The 15,451-nt window shown below is 40.5% G+C and overlaps 1 protein-coding gene across 1 annotated transcript; it reads left to right on the top strand.

Moving 5' to 3' along the window:
- The first annotated feature begins 316 nt into the window (after positions 1-316).
- LOC116472292 (uncharacterized) lies at positions 317-15,138 on the top strand. Its single transcript, XM_032159086.1, has 4 exons — positions 317-374; positions 5,557-5,774; positions 12,121-12,225; positions 14,849-15,138. Exons 2-4 carry the CDS (start codon positions 5,596-5,598, stop codon positions 14,892-14,894), a joined length of 330 nt encoding a protein of 109 aa, XP_032014977.1. The 5' UTR covers positions 317-374; positions 5,557-5,595; the 3' UTR covers positions 14,895-15,138.
- Positions 15,139-15,451: the final 313 nt, after the last annotated feature.

The raw sequence follows: 15,451 nt of genomic DNA, 5'->3' as shown, positions 1-15,451 counted from the left end.
GAGATCGAGACCAAGGTGAAACCCCGTCTCTACTAAAAATACAAAAAACTTAGCCGGGCGTGGTGGCGGGCGCCTGTAGTCCCAGCTACTCGGAGAGGCTGAGGCAGGAGAATTGCTTGAACCCGGGAGGCGGAGCTTGCAGTGAGCCGAGATTGCGCCACTGCACTCCAGCCTGGGCGACAGAGTCTCGCTCTGTCGCCCAGGCTGGAAAAAAAAAAAAAAAAAAAAAAAAAAAAAAAAAAAAAAAAACTGACCTGTGACCCAGCAACAGGCCTTAAGTTACCCCATTCCAAAGTGCCTGGGGGGAGAAACAGTGGCAGCTGGGACTGTGTGCTGTGGCAGCCTAAGCGAACCTCTTCAGGGTCTGATGAAAAGTAAGAAAGGAGAGTGGAGCCTCTGCTGCTGGGATTTTAGTGTGTTTGTGAAAGGGTGTGTCTGTGTGTGTATGTGTGTGAACAAGTGAGCATGCATGTAGGAGAGTGTAAGGAAGTGTGAGTGTGTTGTGTGTATAAGGGTGTGTGTGAAAGTCAATGTGTACATGAGTGGCATGTGAGTGTGTGTGTGGGTGTTGTGTGAATGTGAGTGTTGTGTGTGTGCTGTGAGTGTTGTGTGAGTGAATAAGTGTGTGTACATTGTGTGTGCTATGTGAGTGTGTGTGAGTGTTGTGTGTGAATGTGTGTGAGCTGGGTATGTGCTGTGTGTGTGTTGTGAGGGAATGAGTATGTGTGAGTGTTGTGTGTTGTGTGAGTGTTGTTTGAGTGAGTTAGTGTGTGTATTGTGTGAGGGTAGTGTGAGTGAATGACTGTGTGTGCACTGTGTGGGTGTGAGTGTTGTGTGTGTGACAGAGTGTGTGTGTGTGTGGTGCTAGGAGGAATCATGACAGTGGCCAGGTTGCCTGAATCACCTTTCCACCTTTACCACAGATTACTGGGGAGGGCAGGCGGCAGGGCGAGGCATCTGCAATGAGGAGGACCCAGGTGTTCATGTGAGAGAGGAACACAGGAAAAAAAAAAAAAAGCCTTCAGTCTCGTCGAGGGAAAGAAATGCACAGATCTAGATGCTAATATTCAGGTAGAAGCTGCAAGATTTTGGTATTGCAGGCAGTTTGCAAAATCATTTATTATAGATAAACATTTGCTCACTCTATTGCTCACAGACCATAGGTTCTTCTGAACCCCTCTCACTGGAGGGTCAATACCAGATTTTTCAAACATTAATTAGTACTATCTACATCTCTTGCTTCTCTCAAATTTATTCATCTCAAGTGTATCCCTCCATTCCCTTGTCCTGCAATTTTATAAAATTCCCCAGGAGAAGGAACAGCTCATTTACTCAGCACGTATTTCTTCACATCCGTCCTCTAGGTGGGCTTGGGTTTTCTCCTTGGCACTCATCACCGGGTAACATGGTATGTTTTTACTGTTTATCTGGTTTACTCTCTGGCTCCCATACCACCATGTATGCTCCATGAGGGCAGATAACTGTCCCCCATGGTGTTTCACTGCTACATCTCTAGGGCCTTAAATACTGCCTGATACAGAGTAGATGACGTAGAAATATTTGTTCAGTGAATGGGTGTATTTAATGAAAATCTAATACGCTCTTGACATTCTGCTAAGGGCTAGAGAGAAGAAAATAAATGAGATCTGGACCCTTTCTTCAATTCCCTTGGTGGTGGTAGGATCAGACCTGCATGCAAATGATGGGAGTACAGGTGATAAAGGGCCAGCAGAGGTCCATGAAGTCTTCGGAGAGTGACGTGGGAAGGGGAGGGGTGTGCTTTGCATTGAGCCAGGTAGAGAGCAACCTAGGGAAGATGTCACAGTAAGCCGGTACTTTCAGGACAAGTTGAGATTTCCTGGCACAAACAGAGCTTGCAGGTGCAGGAGTGAAGTAAGGGGCAGTCTGGAAAAGGGCACGGGGGTGTGAAGGCGCTGATGTGGAAACAGTATGGCATCAGCAAGGAGCTGCAGAATCTAGTGTGCAGGTCGTTTTGTGTATAGATCAAAGGGGAGAAGAGATGACACGAAAATATCAAGGCTGCATGCCAGCTAGGGATTGGGAATTTTGTTTCATAGGAGCCTTGGAAGATTTGTTTTTAATATTTCAAGCCTATTAGTAACATGATCCAATTGGCAGTTGTGGTAGAATAAAGGAGAAATGGGACAGGAAGAGACTAGAGGCTAAAATGAGTTAGGAAAGCCCTGCAATAGACCTGGAAGGGCAGGGGAGGGGGAGAAGTGGGCATGGAGTCAACACTGAGAAAGCAGAAGCCACTGATCCAGTGACTAAAAAAGGCAAAGGAGAGAAGAAGGCAGTGGGGATTAGGAGCAATCTGTACCTCCAGCTTGAGCAACTGGGTTAACAGCGGCACCATCCATTCACACGCAAAATGGAGAAAAATGGGAGGTATAATAGGACGTAATTCGAAATGCGCACACATTGTTGAGGGAACCACGTGGATCTTTAAGAAGTATTTCCTGTCCTTGGAGTCTGCAGAAGCCTTGGGATTGTCATCATCTCCAAAATGAACCAGCAAGAATATCATTTTCTGCCTCAATCATCCTTTCCTGCCTCTCAATCCACCTTCCTCTGTACGTACCAAACTGTTCCTTCCGCTCTGCCTTTTCGAGCTGTGCTTGTTTCCCTGCTGATCAAGTGTTCCCTTACTATAAAGCTAGCATTATCTCCACATTTTGTTGCCTCAAAACTGAACACAAGCATAGCCAAGGCACCAAGGAGACACCACTAGCTGTTTGTTGACTTGAACTGCACAGAGCTAAAGATTCAAAAGAGAGAAAGCCTTTCTGTAGTTTTTATGTATATTTAAAACTTTCTTAGCTTAATAGCTGTTGGGAAGTTTAGAAACACACACACACACACAAACAGAAATAAAAATAAAAGCAGGGCGGCTCCTGCTTAGCAGAGACCTTGCCCCTCTCTTTTCTTTGCATATTTAGCTAATTGTCATTATTAGAACCCCACCTTCCGGGCAAGCTGGTAGCAGCACCTAGAGGTTTAAAAATTGTTGGGAAGGTGGGGAGACGAGATGGCATCACTCTTCTGTGTCAGACAGGGACTCTGAGTAAGCACAAGTAACAATGAGACCTTGAGATCAGGGGACTGGGTGTGGGCAGCTTCTGTGAAGAGTGGGCAGGCAAGCTCAGCCCTGGCAACACCTGAGGACGTGACTCTTTCCTAAGTCATAGGAGGCTCCCACTGAGACAGAGACTGTCTTCTCAGATGGTCCATTACTGCAGGATTATAATCGTAAGAATTAGCTTAGATCCCTTATGAGAGGGACCAGATTGAAGACAATATGCTGCTTAGTTTCCCTAGTTCTCTTCCGTTGCAAACAAGGCTCTAAAAATGCTCTGCAGAACTAAGTCATGAATCATGCAGGAGAGAGCAGGAAAGTCTAGGATGAAGGAGGAACTGCTACCAAAAAAAAATGAAAACAAACCACAGGATGGGGACTCGATGGCAGGAGCTGAAGGGTAAAAGATACTGTAGCAGAGTCCCATGGATGTGTACAGAGAGATGAGGGAAAGAAGTCTGAGAACGGAGAAAATTGGGGAAAGGAGCAGTAAGAGTTGCCAGAACATTGTCCTATGAATTGTGAAGTAGTCCTAAGACACGTAGATTCACACACCTGGTGGATTCACATACCTGGGTGGGCACTTGGAGAGTTATTTGCAGACATAGATCAAGCTAGTCTCTAGCACCACCCCCTGACGTTCCCTTCTGGCACTGAGGTCATTGGCATCCTAGAGAGGAACAGTGGTCTCAGTCTTCTGACTTGGGGTCACAAAGGCAAAACTCTAGAGGCCTCATGCAGGTTATATAAGTTGAGTGAACCCAACTAGGTATAGGAAAAATCATCCACCTGGATCTCACTATTGACAAAAACCTGGATACAGAAAAATATATCTTGACCATCAGGGAATCTGCAGTGTGAGGGGATGACAAAAGGGCACTGGCAGTCAACCACAAAGTCAGAAGACAATGGGGTGTGGTGGGCTAGGTAGTACACAAGGGGGTCCGTGCCAAGCTGAATGGTAGGGTCACCCTCCTACAACGCATCATCAGCATCGGAGACTGCATGTCCAGTGCCTGTTACATATGATTTTTGAGAGAAGCTATATTAATTTTTATATGATGGCTGCCAACTTAAAAATATTCAGATTTTTAGATGATACAATTGATATACACAGGCACATTGCGTTCAGCCTGCAAGCAGTCAATTTAAAATCCCTGCTCCAGTCCAATCTTTCTCATTTTGTATATGGGGAAACAGGCCCATAGAGATGTCTTGCCCTCTGTTACACTGTGAATTGGGGCAAAGACCACACCTAGAGCCTAGGTCTCCCCAGACCCAGGCCTCCTGCATCTCCTATTGTTCCAGCTTGTTTCTCTGGGTTCCTCAGCCTTACTCCCCACTCTCAGAATCTGTTTTGGCCTCGTATGCTGCCCCCTGGTTGTCAATAACATCACTGCATTATCCCACGCAGCATCCTGTGTACCACACATGTATTCCACTTGCCTTCAAAAAATCAACAAAAAACTTAGTCCTTCAGGACCTGTAGTGAGTTGAGTTGTTCACATTCCCACAAACATGTTCACATCCTAATCCCAGAATCTGTGAGTGCTAGTTTATTTGGAAAAAGAGTCTTTGCCAAGGTAATTAGGTTAAAGATGTCGAGATGACATCATTCTGAGTTAAATGAGCAGGTCCTAAGTGAGTGGTGTCCTTATAAGAGGAAGGCAGAGGAAGAGCACACAGACAGAAGAGGAGGAGGTAATGTGCCCCTGGACGCAGTGATTGCAGTGATGTGGGCATAAGTCAAGCAAGTCAGCAGCCACCAGAAGGTGGAAGAGGAAAATAATAGATTTCCCCTCAGGGCCTCCAGAGGAGGCACAATCCTGCCAACAGGTTGATTTCAGACTTCTGGCCTCCAAAAGTGTGCAAGAGCTAACTGTGTTGTTTTAAGCCACCTGGTTTATTATAATTTGTTACAGAAGCCACAGGAAACTAATACAGAATGCTTTCTTCTGCTAGAGGATAGGAATTTCCTGTGAGAGTAATAACAGTAATAACTACCATTTTGGGGGCATTTCGTCTATACCAGGTCCATATGTTTCCTACAGTCCTCATACCATTTTTAAAAGTAGATGTTATCTCCTTCCTTACCCCTCTTCCCACCTATTACAGAAACAGGGAAACAGACACCTAGAAGCCACGATTCTAAGCAGTAGAGTCACAATTTGAACCCCAAGTTCTTTATTCTTACTACATTACCCATAGGGAACTACCTCAAGTAAGCTTATATACCAGTGAACTTGCAAAGCTCCAAAGAGTGGCTCTTATGATGGAAGTTTCCATTCTAATAGGTCAGTGTAGACATTTTTGTTTGACGATTACTACACTTCTAAGATTTAATATGTTAAGCTAAATTATGCCAATTAATATTAACAGAAAGAATCATGCTTGGTGCACAGCTCTGTGTCCTGGGCTCGTGGTTGAGGCAGAGCTGTGCTAATGCACATGACTTTCAGTTGCAGGCATCGTTGGGCTGTGTCCTAAGGTGAATCAACATGAAGAAAAGCCCTGGCTGCTCGTGCCCTGATAACTTCACCTTTTTAGACATCTGGGAACTACCACTACAATGTCTGGAAAAAAATGACTTCACACGAATGCAGCAGAGGCAAACCATGGTTTGGCCAAAAATGGAACAGAATTTACAAGAGAAAAGGGAAGTTCCTGGAGTAATATGGTGAGTAGATTCTGATCCAGAAAAATAAGACTTAAGTATGGATTTTAAATGTTAAGCTTGAGTAGTTAGAGAATTAAAGTTAATCCCTTTAAGCCTCAATTTGCAAATCTGTAAAATGTAAAAATAGAAATAATATGTACATATTACATGGAACAGTTTCTGGCACATATTTGGTTCTCAGTGAATAGCGCTTATTAAATTATTGATGCTGTTGCTATTAATTGTGCTGAGCTCACTCTCTGCCTTATTATACAAAATTTTGACTAAAATATTCTGTAAGAGAATATCACAAAACCATCCCATCACTAGCTTATTTTTTCTTTTTATAGTTATATTAAGAATTGCAATCCCACACCAGAAATAAGCACCCTTTCAAATTATCCTTTAAAATAACTTGTTGCAAGCATACATAAATTCACTTCACGTATAATATTTTTTCAATTGACTTAGAGTCTGTGAAATCACACTTGTTAGAGGAAAAAAAAATCTATAAAGGCTGCACTCATTCATCCACCAGATATTTATGGAGGAACATCTCCAGAATCAATGCAAAGTGCATAATTGCCCTAAGAGCTATGGGTAAAATGCCATGGGATTATAAATGGAAAAACACAGAGAAGTTGGTTAATTAAAAAATTAAGTGTAAATTCAGAAGAGAGAGAATTACCTTTCAGTAATACATGAGGTTGGGGAGGGAACAAGACAAATGACAGAAAAGCACAACACAAGGGGAGGCTGTGTGAAGGCGGCTGACTTCTGGTTGGATCCTAAAAGAGGGGTCATGTTTCGTTGCGCAGAACAAGGGCTTTCTAATCAAAAAAGAGACAGAAAAATTCTAGATGTCTAGGGGAAGCAGCAAATGAGTCTGCTTAATGGGGTAAAGGGTAAATAAAAGTGGGTATTTGATTTGATATTGGAAAGGTAAGTAGGAGAGGCTTCAAATATAACCTGAGCATTGAAATCCTTAGTTGTTAGATTATGTGTGTCCTTAACAACCTTAGTCAATGAGAGATATGATCAGAAATGGGTATTTTGCAATTTAAGTGTGTCATCTACGTTGGTGGGCATGAAGGCAGAGAGGATGGTTAGGAGACCATTTTAATAACCTAGGTGAGAAGAGAATGAATGTTTAGTTGGGTGGATAAGAAGGGAGTGAAAGAAAACATGGAGTTAGCTAAGAGACCACCAAATGATTAGATGTGCCAGGCCGAGGGGGAAAAGTTAAGGATGACTCAAAAGTTTTAAATCTAAATGTCTGAGAAATCTTCTGATAGTAACCTGAATAAGGAACATAGAACAGTGGCAAACTTTTCTGGAATAATTGATATGCTTAGTTTGGTATGCATGAAGATGCCCATCATGGAAATAAAAAAAAATGAATTTAGAGAAAGTTTGGCCCTGAAGATTGAGAAGGATAAAGCTCTACATAAGATAATAGTAAATAGCCTTAAGTGAGCTTAAGATTACTAAGGAAGAACATAAGGAAAAAGAAAAGGAGACATAGACAGACTCTTGAGGGCAACATCTAATTTCATGTGGGTAGAAGTAAAATATCGTGCTGAGAAAGGGCAATCTGGGAGGCTGGAAGAAAATAAAATTATTCCAAGGGCTCCGTATTAGTCAAGGTTCTCCAGTGAAACAGAATCAATAGAAAGAAAAGGAAAGAAAGAGAAAGAAAGAAAGAAAGAAAAAAAAGAGAAAGAGAGTGGGGGAGGGAGGGAGAGAAAGATAAAGGAGGAAGGTGGGAAGGAGGGAAGAGAGAAGGGGGGGAAAGGAGGAAGGAAGGAAGAAAGGAAGGAAGGGAAGAAAAGAAAAGAAAGAAGGAAGGGAAGAAGGAGAAGGAGGAAGAGAAAGATAAGAAGGAAGGAAAGGAAGGGGAGAAGGAAGGAAGGAAGTTAGTTAGTTATTAGGGGAAATAACGTACAGGATTATGGAGGCTGAGAAGTCTCACAAGGCCAACTGCAAGCTGGAGACCCAGGGAAGCCAGTAGGACGGCTCAGTCCAAGTCCAAAGGCCTGAGAACCAGATGAGAAGACAGTGTAACTCTCAGTCTGAAGCTGAAAGCATGAGAACTGGGGGCACTGCTCATATAAATTGCAGAGTCCAAAGGCCATAGAACCTGGAGTTCTGATGTCCAAAGACAGGAGAAGAAGGGTGTCTTAGTGCCAGAAGAGAAAGAGATAATTCGTCTCTTCTCTGCCTTTCTGTTCCATCTGGGCTAATTGGATGGTGCCTGCCAGGTTGGGTAAGGGTGGATCTTTCTTACTCAGTTCATTGATTCAAATGCCAGTCTCTTCCAGAAACACCCTCACAGACAAACTCAGAAATAATGCTTTAATAGCATTTATGATGTTTTCAGAAACAAGATATGACTTGCCGTTCAATTAGTTGTTCCTAGATGGCAACTTCCAGCCTATAGCAAATCTATATACTTAGTATTGTTGTCTTCATAAAATACATTAACAGAGTAACAGTAATATGGCTGCTGGAAGATGCGATGCCTAGATGAAGTGTTCGGAAGATTTTATGGAGTGAAGCAATCAGATGAAGAGAAGCAGTGCCTTTGACCTTAAAAAAATTTCAGTGGAGTTTTTATATTAATTTCATATTTAAAAATTATTAAAAACAGAACTATGTGCACAAAATGTAATCTCATTTATGAAAATGACAGCCTAAAATCCTATTTCAGAACCAGTTTTCAATATACGGAAGTTGTTCATGAGCATCTGAGTCATGTTAGGATATTCTTGTTACAATTACTGCAGTTTGTAGAGAAAATTAACTTTCTGAAGTATCCCATAGGTACAAAAATGATAGGCTTTTTTAAAGTGAGCATTTAATTTTCTAAAATATATTGTTGGGTTTTCCTCATACTGTATTGTATATTTAAATATAATATGCATTATAAATACAATGTATATAAATTTAAACTATATACATTTGATTAAAAACATGGTATAATAATTGTATATTACATATCTGACATATCGATTTCCTTACATATGCATCTTTCTCTCTGGCTATTTAAAACAAAAACGTTCAATAGTGTTTTATTGACATATCTCTAAGAAGAAAGAGGCAGTGGCAGCTGCCTTGCCTGACGATCAACTGCTCTCACATTATTTTCAAATTTTCATCATGAAATTGCATTTAGGAAAAGAAGAAGCCATTGGGGTAGTGGGTGAATACTACAAGAAACTAAGTGAGGAGGCAAAAATAAAGTCAGAACCCAATTATCGATTTGAGGAGCAAATATAAGGCCAGCTTCAATTTTGTTTTAATAATCAGGCAGTATCTCAACCTCATGCATTGTTCTGGATATAAAGATGTGGCTTGGAATATCTCCCTTTCCTAATACTGCACCAAATAATCAAGAATATATGTCAGCTTCCTCAAACCACAGTGGGGTTGGCAAAGGGGCAGCAATCCTGCAGAAGGGAGAGTCAGGTTGGCAGTCAGTAATTGTGCCATCTGCGCTTGAATGGTCCTCTCTGCTGACTTCCATTTTGTAGAACTATTAACGGTCAACAGACTATGTATAAAGCACTTACTGTGCCTTTAAAACTTTTTAAACTACTAAGAGCCACTTACACATTTGGGAAGAATTCCATTTACAGAGACCAAGCTATTACATTAGTTGGGTGAACATGCATTTTAAGGATTACATGTTAATGAAACCAGGTAAAATTTGGTCATTTGAGCAGCTGACCAGGCTTGTGAATGCTGGGACTCTGTACAAAAGGAAGTTCCTATTTGGGTCATTGATTTGCATAATTGAAGTAATTACCTTGGTGCTCTGCTTCACTCTGTCTATAAAACTCACCAGACCAGGGAGGAGTGTCTGTTTGTCAATCAGAATGATGACTCACCTTCACCCTTCCTGTGACCCAGCAGCATTCCCTGGTTATCTGGCTACCTACATGGTGGTAAGGGTGTGCCCGGTATGTTTGATCATTGAGGACTTTTCTCTTAGGTTCAGTTGAGGGAAAGATAGCATCAGAGTCATTATTTTTCACAGTCTGGATTTCTTGAATTTAGCTCAGATAAAGAGTATGGTGAGAAGGCCAAAAAGGTGGATGAGGCAGAAGTTAGGAGAACAGGTTTCTGATCTCAGCCTTGTGGCTAACTCGTTGTATAACTCTGATGGATCATGTCATCTCCCCAGCCCTCAGAACACCCCCAGTTAGAATGACAAAGGAACCAGGGTCATTCTAGAGAAAGGGGTCTGGGTCAGGTTAGGCAAAATCACTTCCTCACTGTCATCTAGGTACACTGTGAGCTCACTAGCCCCAAACACTCAGATAATTACTTTGATGTTCCATGTCATTTGTCCACTAGACCTTTCCCTTCTGAGTGGGAAGAAATATAAAATCATGAGTGCCAGGTAAAAATCAAACAAAAGCTTTCCTACGGCTGTGTGGCCCTTGGTCACTGGATTGGGGAACTAAAGTAGAGAGGGACTTTTGTACAGGTTACATACGGCAGCCAGACTTTAAACCAGACTTGCAACACTAAATAAATAGGAGACCCCAATAAATTTCAAGGAAGAGTAGAAAACTGAGGAGGAAAAAATAGATTTGGTCCAGAGTTCTTAATCTGCTACAATTTAAAACTTTATTTTTTTAAGTCTCAAGACAAAGTGATACATAGCAACTATCAAAAAAAAAAAACAAACCTTGATTTTCTTCTCTATTCTTTCTGAGCAGAGGTGGAGGTTCAAATGGCTAATTTTAGACTAGGCTGATGAGGAAAATAATATAAGATAACTAGATGTTTTCACATAGTGCAAATGTGACCATGGACACAGTGGAGAAAGAGTGATCACCATGGAGATGTTAGCACCCTCAGGTTCAGAAATTTGTTGTAAAATTGTTAGACTAATCATGTACAATGCATATAAAGATTTAAGGAGAGATTAAGTCAGTGGACACAAGGGCTAAGCATACTGATGTGTAGTCAGAGCAATGATATGTATGTTGTCAAAAACATGTATGTTCAAGCAATGATTATGGCCTTTATACCCTAGCACATTATTCCCAAGGAAAAATAAATCACACAGGATCCCAGAAAGGAGAACATACCAGATAGGCTTGGGCTTACGCGTTTTTGTCTGATAATTACCATGTTACTTAACTTTTAGGCTTCAATTTCTTTATCTCTATAAAATGTGAATTAATGGTAATGTCCACCTCGTAAGTTGTGAGGATTTAATGAAATAATGCATGGAGCTTTAGTAAACTTTAGTAAGAGCTCAATTACTCATAGCTTTCATTAGTGTTACCATTCTGTTTTCATGGAAATACATATCAAGAAATCTGCTCAAGCTATGGGCAGTGCGATTGGTTTAGGCAAACTTGTACTTCTTAACTCAAGAGTCATGAACAGGTAAGTGGAATATAGATGTTGGTAAATGTTGTTCTGTGGGTTGGTAATAGCTTTAGTAGATGAATCCAGAGCTCTTTTGTCCTAAAGCACAATAATTAAGTGTGTTTGCACAGCCTACAACACATTTTGGCAAATTAGCATCCATTTTGGCCTATTACATTGATGAATGCTCTAATGAAAGTGTGATGGTTGTCAGTCCTACATCTTGGGTGAGTCTCTTTTGAGACAGACAGCTTTGTTTAGTGTACAGCCAGAATTAGTCGTCCCCAACATCTTCCATAGGAATGCAAATGCTTGCCGAGGAGAAAAGAACAGGATAAATACCTCAACATAATCTATTGGAACTCCTAGAGAGGCAATTCAGTGTCCAAACACTATCCACGCAGTTCTGAAAAGAAAAAAAAGGAGGTTCCTCTCCTGTTTTCCTTCTAGTAAGATGGAAGGTATAGGGAATTCTCTTTTCAGGGACAGTGTTATGACACCAAATGTTGTTCACAACACTGTGAACAGAGGTCTTCGAGGGAGACCATAATACTCAAGTATTTCACAAGGAGAAGGCTTATGATAAGTTAAAGAACATTTTGCAGATTATAAATGCATTTAGACTATTATTACTTATTTCAGAGATCAGAATTCATTAAGGTTAAATGAGTAGTTAATGGGCTACTTTATGAATTATTCTTGTATCATCATTAAATTTGAGTGGGTACATGCATTCCCTTAAGTAAGCTGGAAGGCAAGATGGTTTCAGTTGTTTTCGTATTTATTGTTATTGTTGTTTCATTAGTAGCTGATAAATTATTCCTAATGAATTATCAAATCACCAATTATATCTGGGTTTCTCTTTTCCAGTAACTAGCACAAGTGTAGAAGATTTCACGTTTTCTGGAAAGCTTGTTTTGTTTTTGTTTTTTTAAATAATTTCTCTGTCCTAACTTTACCTCTGCTATCTCCTGTGTAGGTCAGATGAGGATGGAACTGGTGTGAATGAGCAGAAGAGAAGGTTGGAAGAGTGCAGTGGTGATGACAGCCCTCCGCTGCTCCTTCCCCAGAGGAAGGAGCTCCAGTAAGTAAATCAAATCAACGCCATACTTCCTATTCCTTTGTCCTTTCATATACAGCTGCTTAAATTAGCTTTAAGTTCCCTGAAGGTAGGAATAGGTCTATTTTCAAACTGTGTTCAGGATCTAGCACCTTGCTTAATCAATGTTAAATAGTAACAGTGAATTTTAATTGTCCTACTTTCAGAGCATCAGATTAAATTATTCTGCTAATTAATTGGTTGATCTCATATTTCACTTATATTGTCGGGTTATTATTTTTCCCTCTAGGGCTCAAGATGCCACTGACAGTTCAAATACTTCTTCATTAATTACCACATCTTGGATTTCACATAATTTTATTATAATTATTTTGATATCATATTTATTGAGCACCAGCATGTATTCAGAGCAGTTAAGAACAGAGGATTGGTTGCAGTTCCTTCCACTATATGCACATCTGTTCATTGCTTAAAATCCAATAGAAGGTGTACTTGGCTTGGCAGAGCAGAGACTTCATTTAGGTTTAATTGGTCAGACATTAAACTAGTTTCATATAAGTGATCAATAGACATTTTATAACATCGGATCAAGTTTCTTTTTCACCAGCCAAATGTTTCCTGTTAATTGACTCATCTTGTCTTCCCTAGATAGCTGTGATATATAACTAAACCAATCCCTACATTTTAAGACGAAACTAGGCAAACTGGTAGTTTCAAGAGAAAAGGAAACAAAAGAGAAAAGAATTTGAAAATCTCCACAGGTCAAATGGTTAAAGCAACTGTTAGTGTTTTGCATGGAAAACAAAAAATGTAGTAAGGCATAGAAGCTCCATGCAACATTTAAAGAGCTTACATAGATAGGAAATGGGTTAATTTCACATAAGTAGGAAGAAAATTTTGCACAATATATGAAAAAAACTAAATAAACTCTTAATACATTGGGGACCTTATAATACAGATAGTTCTTGTCATTAAAAGAGGCATTAAAAATGCTACATTTTAAAAATATTAACAAATAATTATGAATGTCCTACTCTGCAAGACATTTTTTTTAATAAGTAGAAATAAATCAGACAAAGCAATGGCTGCCAAGGAGCTTAGTTTTTAGTGTGTGTTTTCGTGTGTGTCTGTGTGTGTGTGTGTGTGCATGCGTGTGTGTGTGTGTGTGGTGGTTGGGGGAAGTCACAGAAATAATCAGTCATGCAATTATGCCCCGGGTAGTAATGAGTGCTGTGCCGGGATGGCAGGCAAGCAAGGTCAGAGAGGTGGGTGAAGACCTAAGCAGGTCAGGGGCTTATGGGGAGGGTGGAAAGTTAAATTTTTAATCTAAGTGCAGCCGAGAACCTTCAGAGGGTTTTAAGAAGAGAAGACATTATCTGATTTGCATTTTTAAAAGATCACTCTGTCAGCTGTGTAGAGAATGGATTTTGAAGGAGGAAAAGAATGGAAGCAGAGAGACCAGCTAGGAGACTATTAGACGGAGACAGATAACAGATGTGGGCAGAAGATTTGGGGAATGTTCTTTAAGTAGAGTCGCTGCTAGATAAGAAGTGAGAGATGAAGGAATAGGTGGAAGGTGGTAAGCATCTCAAGGGATGCTTGAAACAAACTTTTGCTTTAAATACGAGGTTGGCGATAATGGTATCTGAAGACTCTCCTCTGAAGTTGTGTAGTTTTATGGTAAACTTTGGGGGTGGCAACTCTATATCCTACATCAAATTTCTGCTACTACCAGCAGCACATATGTGAGCATCAACATTGATTATGGGCCTGGAAGAGATTACAGCATCTATAAAGGCAGATATGTTCTATTGTTTTCTTCACTACTATTCCCCTAGTGTCTTGTACACTAGGCAAATACTCAGAATCCAATAATTATGTGATAAATGCATAAATAAAAGGGTGAAAAAGCTATAAATGTACATTTTTTATACCCGTAGTTGACATTCAAACTAAATTATCCCCACTCAACCCACCTTGCTCTTGTTGTAAGAGTTGTACTTGGTGACAACACAAAGAATTAACTGTAACTTACATATGCAGGTTTCAAAGCTTAGCAGTTGAAATGGAACAGAATGCTCCTCTTTCTCAAAATCACAAGTCTGGAAGTTGTCTTTTTTGACGCAACTATGCCAAATCTTTCAAATTAAGAAAAATAAAAATAAGGATATATACTAAGCTAATGTTAAGTAAAACCATTTGAATATACTTGTGCTTTAAGGATGCATGTGATATGTGGACACTAAGGAAGGTTTTTGCCAAATTGTGCTGTTAATCGTAGAGCCTTGCTCTGAGTAGGCCCTTAGTAAATGTCAGTGGATCCATAACATCTCAGTTCATTGAGGATTAGGAAAACATATGAAATGTGGTTGTCTAGTCTACCCTGAAGAGATTTTCAGCACTTTCTCTGGAGTCCCCTGTTCTTATGATTCTCGTAGGAATTGGTCTGTCGTGTCAAGGTCCTTATTTACCTGCCTGTAAGTTCTTCTAGATAAAGTAATTCCTGGTTTAATAGCTTTTGTGAAATGCGTAACTACTCTGTAGCACCCAAAGACCGAACAGGGGCCTTTCTAGAGGTTTTCTGTTCTTCCTCTTTCCTCTCCCTGTCACTCACCAGATGGCTCCCTTCATTTCACCTAATCCACAGAGTTTATTCACCCCTCTTTTACCATGAGGCAGAGGGAAAACAATGACAAACACACAGTAAACTTCGTTATCAACAAACAGAAGTTGTTACCAAGGCAACAGAACAACAGCATCCCTGCATCCAGCCATCACAGTGTGAAGTGAGTTTCAGATGAGGAGATGCCTTGAGGGGCAAGGAGACCCTTCAGGAAAAAGCTGACCTGATAAAGGAACCAAGGAATTGCCATCCCAACTGATGTCTTTTTTCCCTTTCTCAATAAAGAGAAGAGTTTGCAAGAGCCCTGAAAGACAGGCAGGCTGCGTAAACTACTTGAGATTTCAAAGAGTCCTGTTCAATTAATCTGACTACAGATAGATCAGAACGGTTCTACTTCTGGGTATAAGCAGAGGTGAGACTTTGGGGTGAAGAAGGAAAGGGGACAGGGCATTAAACACCTCTGAACTGCTGTGTACACTATAAATAGAAATGAGATCCTGTATTTATACAATGCCTTTTGTCCAGAAACCTGCACTAACAGCACAGACATCACCTCCCTAGGCTTCCAAACACCCCTGTGAGTTGAGAATCAAGGACAGGGATTATTTTACAGATGGGAAAACTGGC

Source organism: Hylobates moloch, unplaced genomic scaffold (genome assembly GCF_009828535.3).
Source record: "Hylobates moloch isolate HMO894 unplaced genomic scaffold, HMol_V3 SCAFFOLD_8, whole genome shotgun sequence".
Taxonomy (NCBI): domain Eukaryota; kingdom Metazoa; phylum Chordata; class Mammalia; order Primates; family Hylobatidae; genus Hylobates; species Hylobates moloch.
The sequence above is the reverse complement of the archived record's forward strand: the minus strand, read 5'-3'. Positions and strand labels throughout refer to the sequence as shown.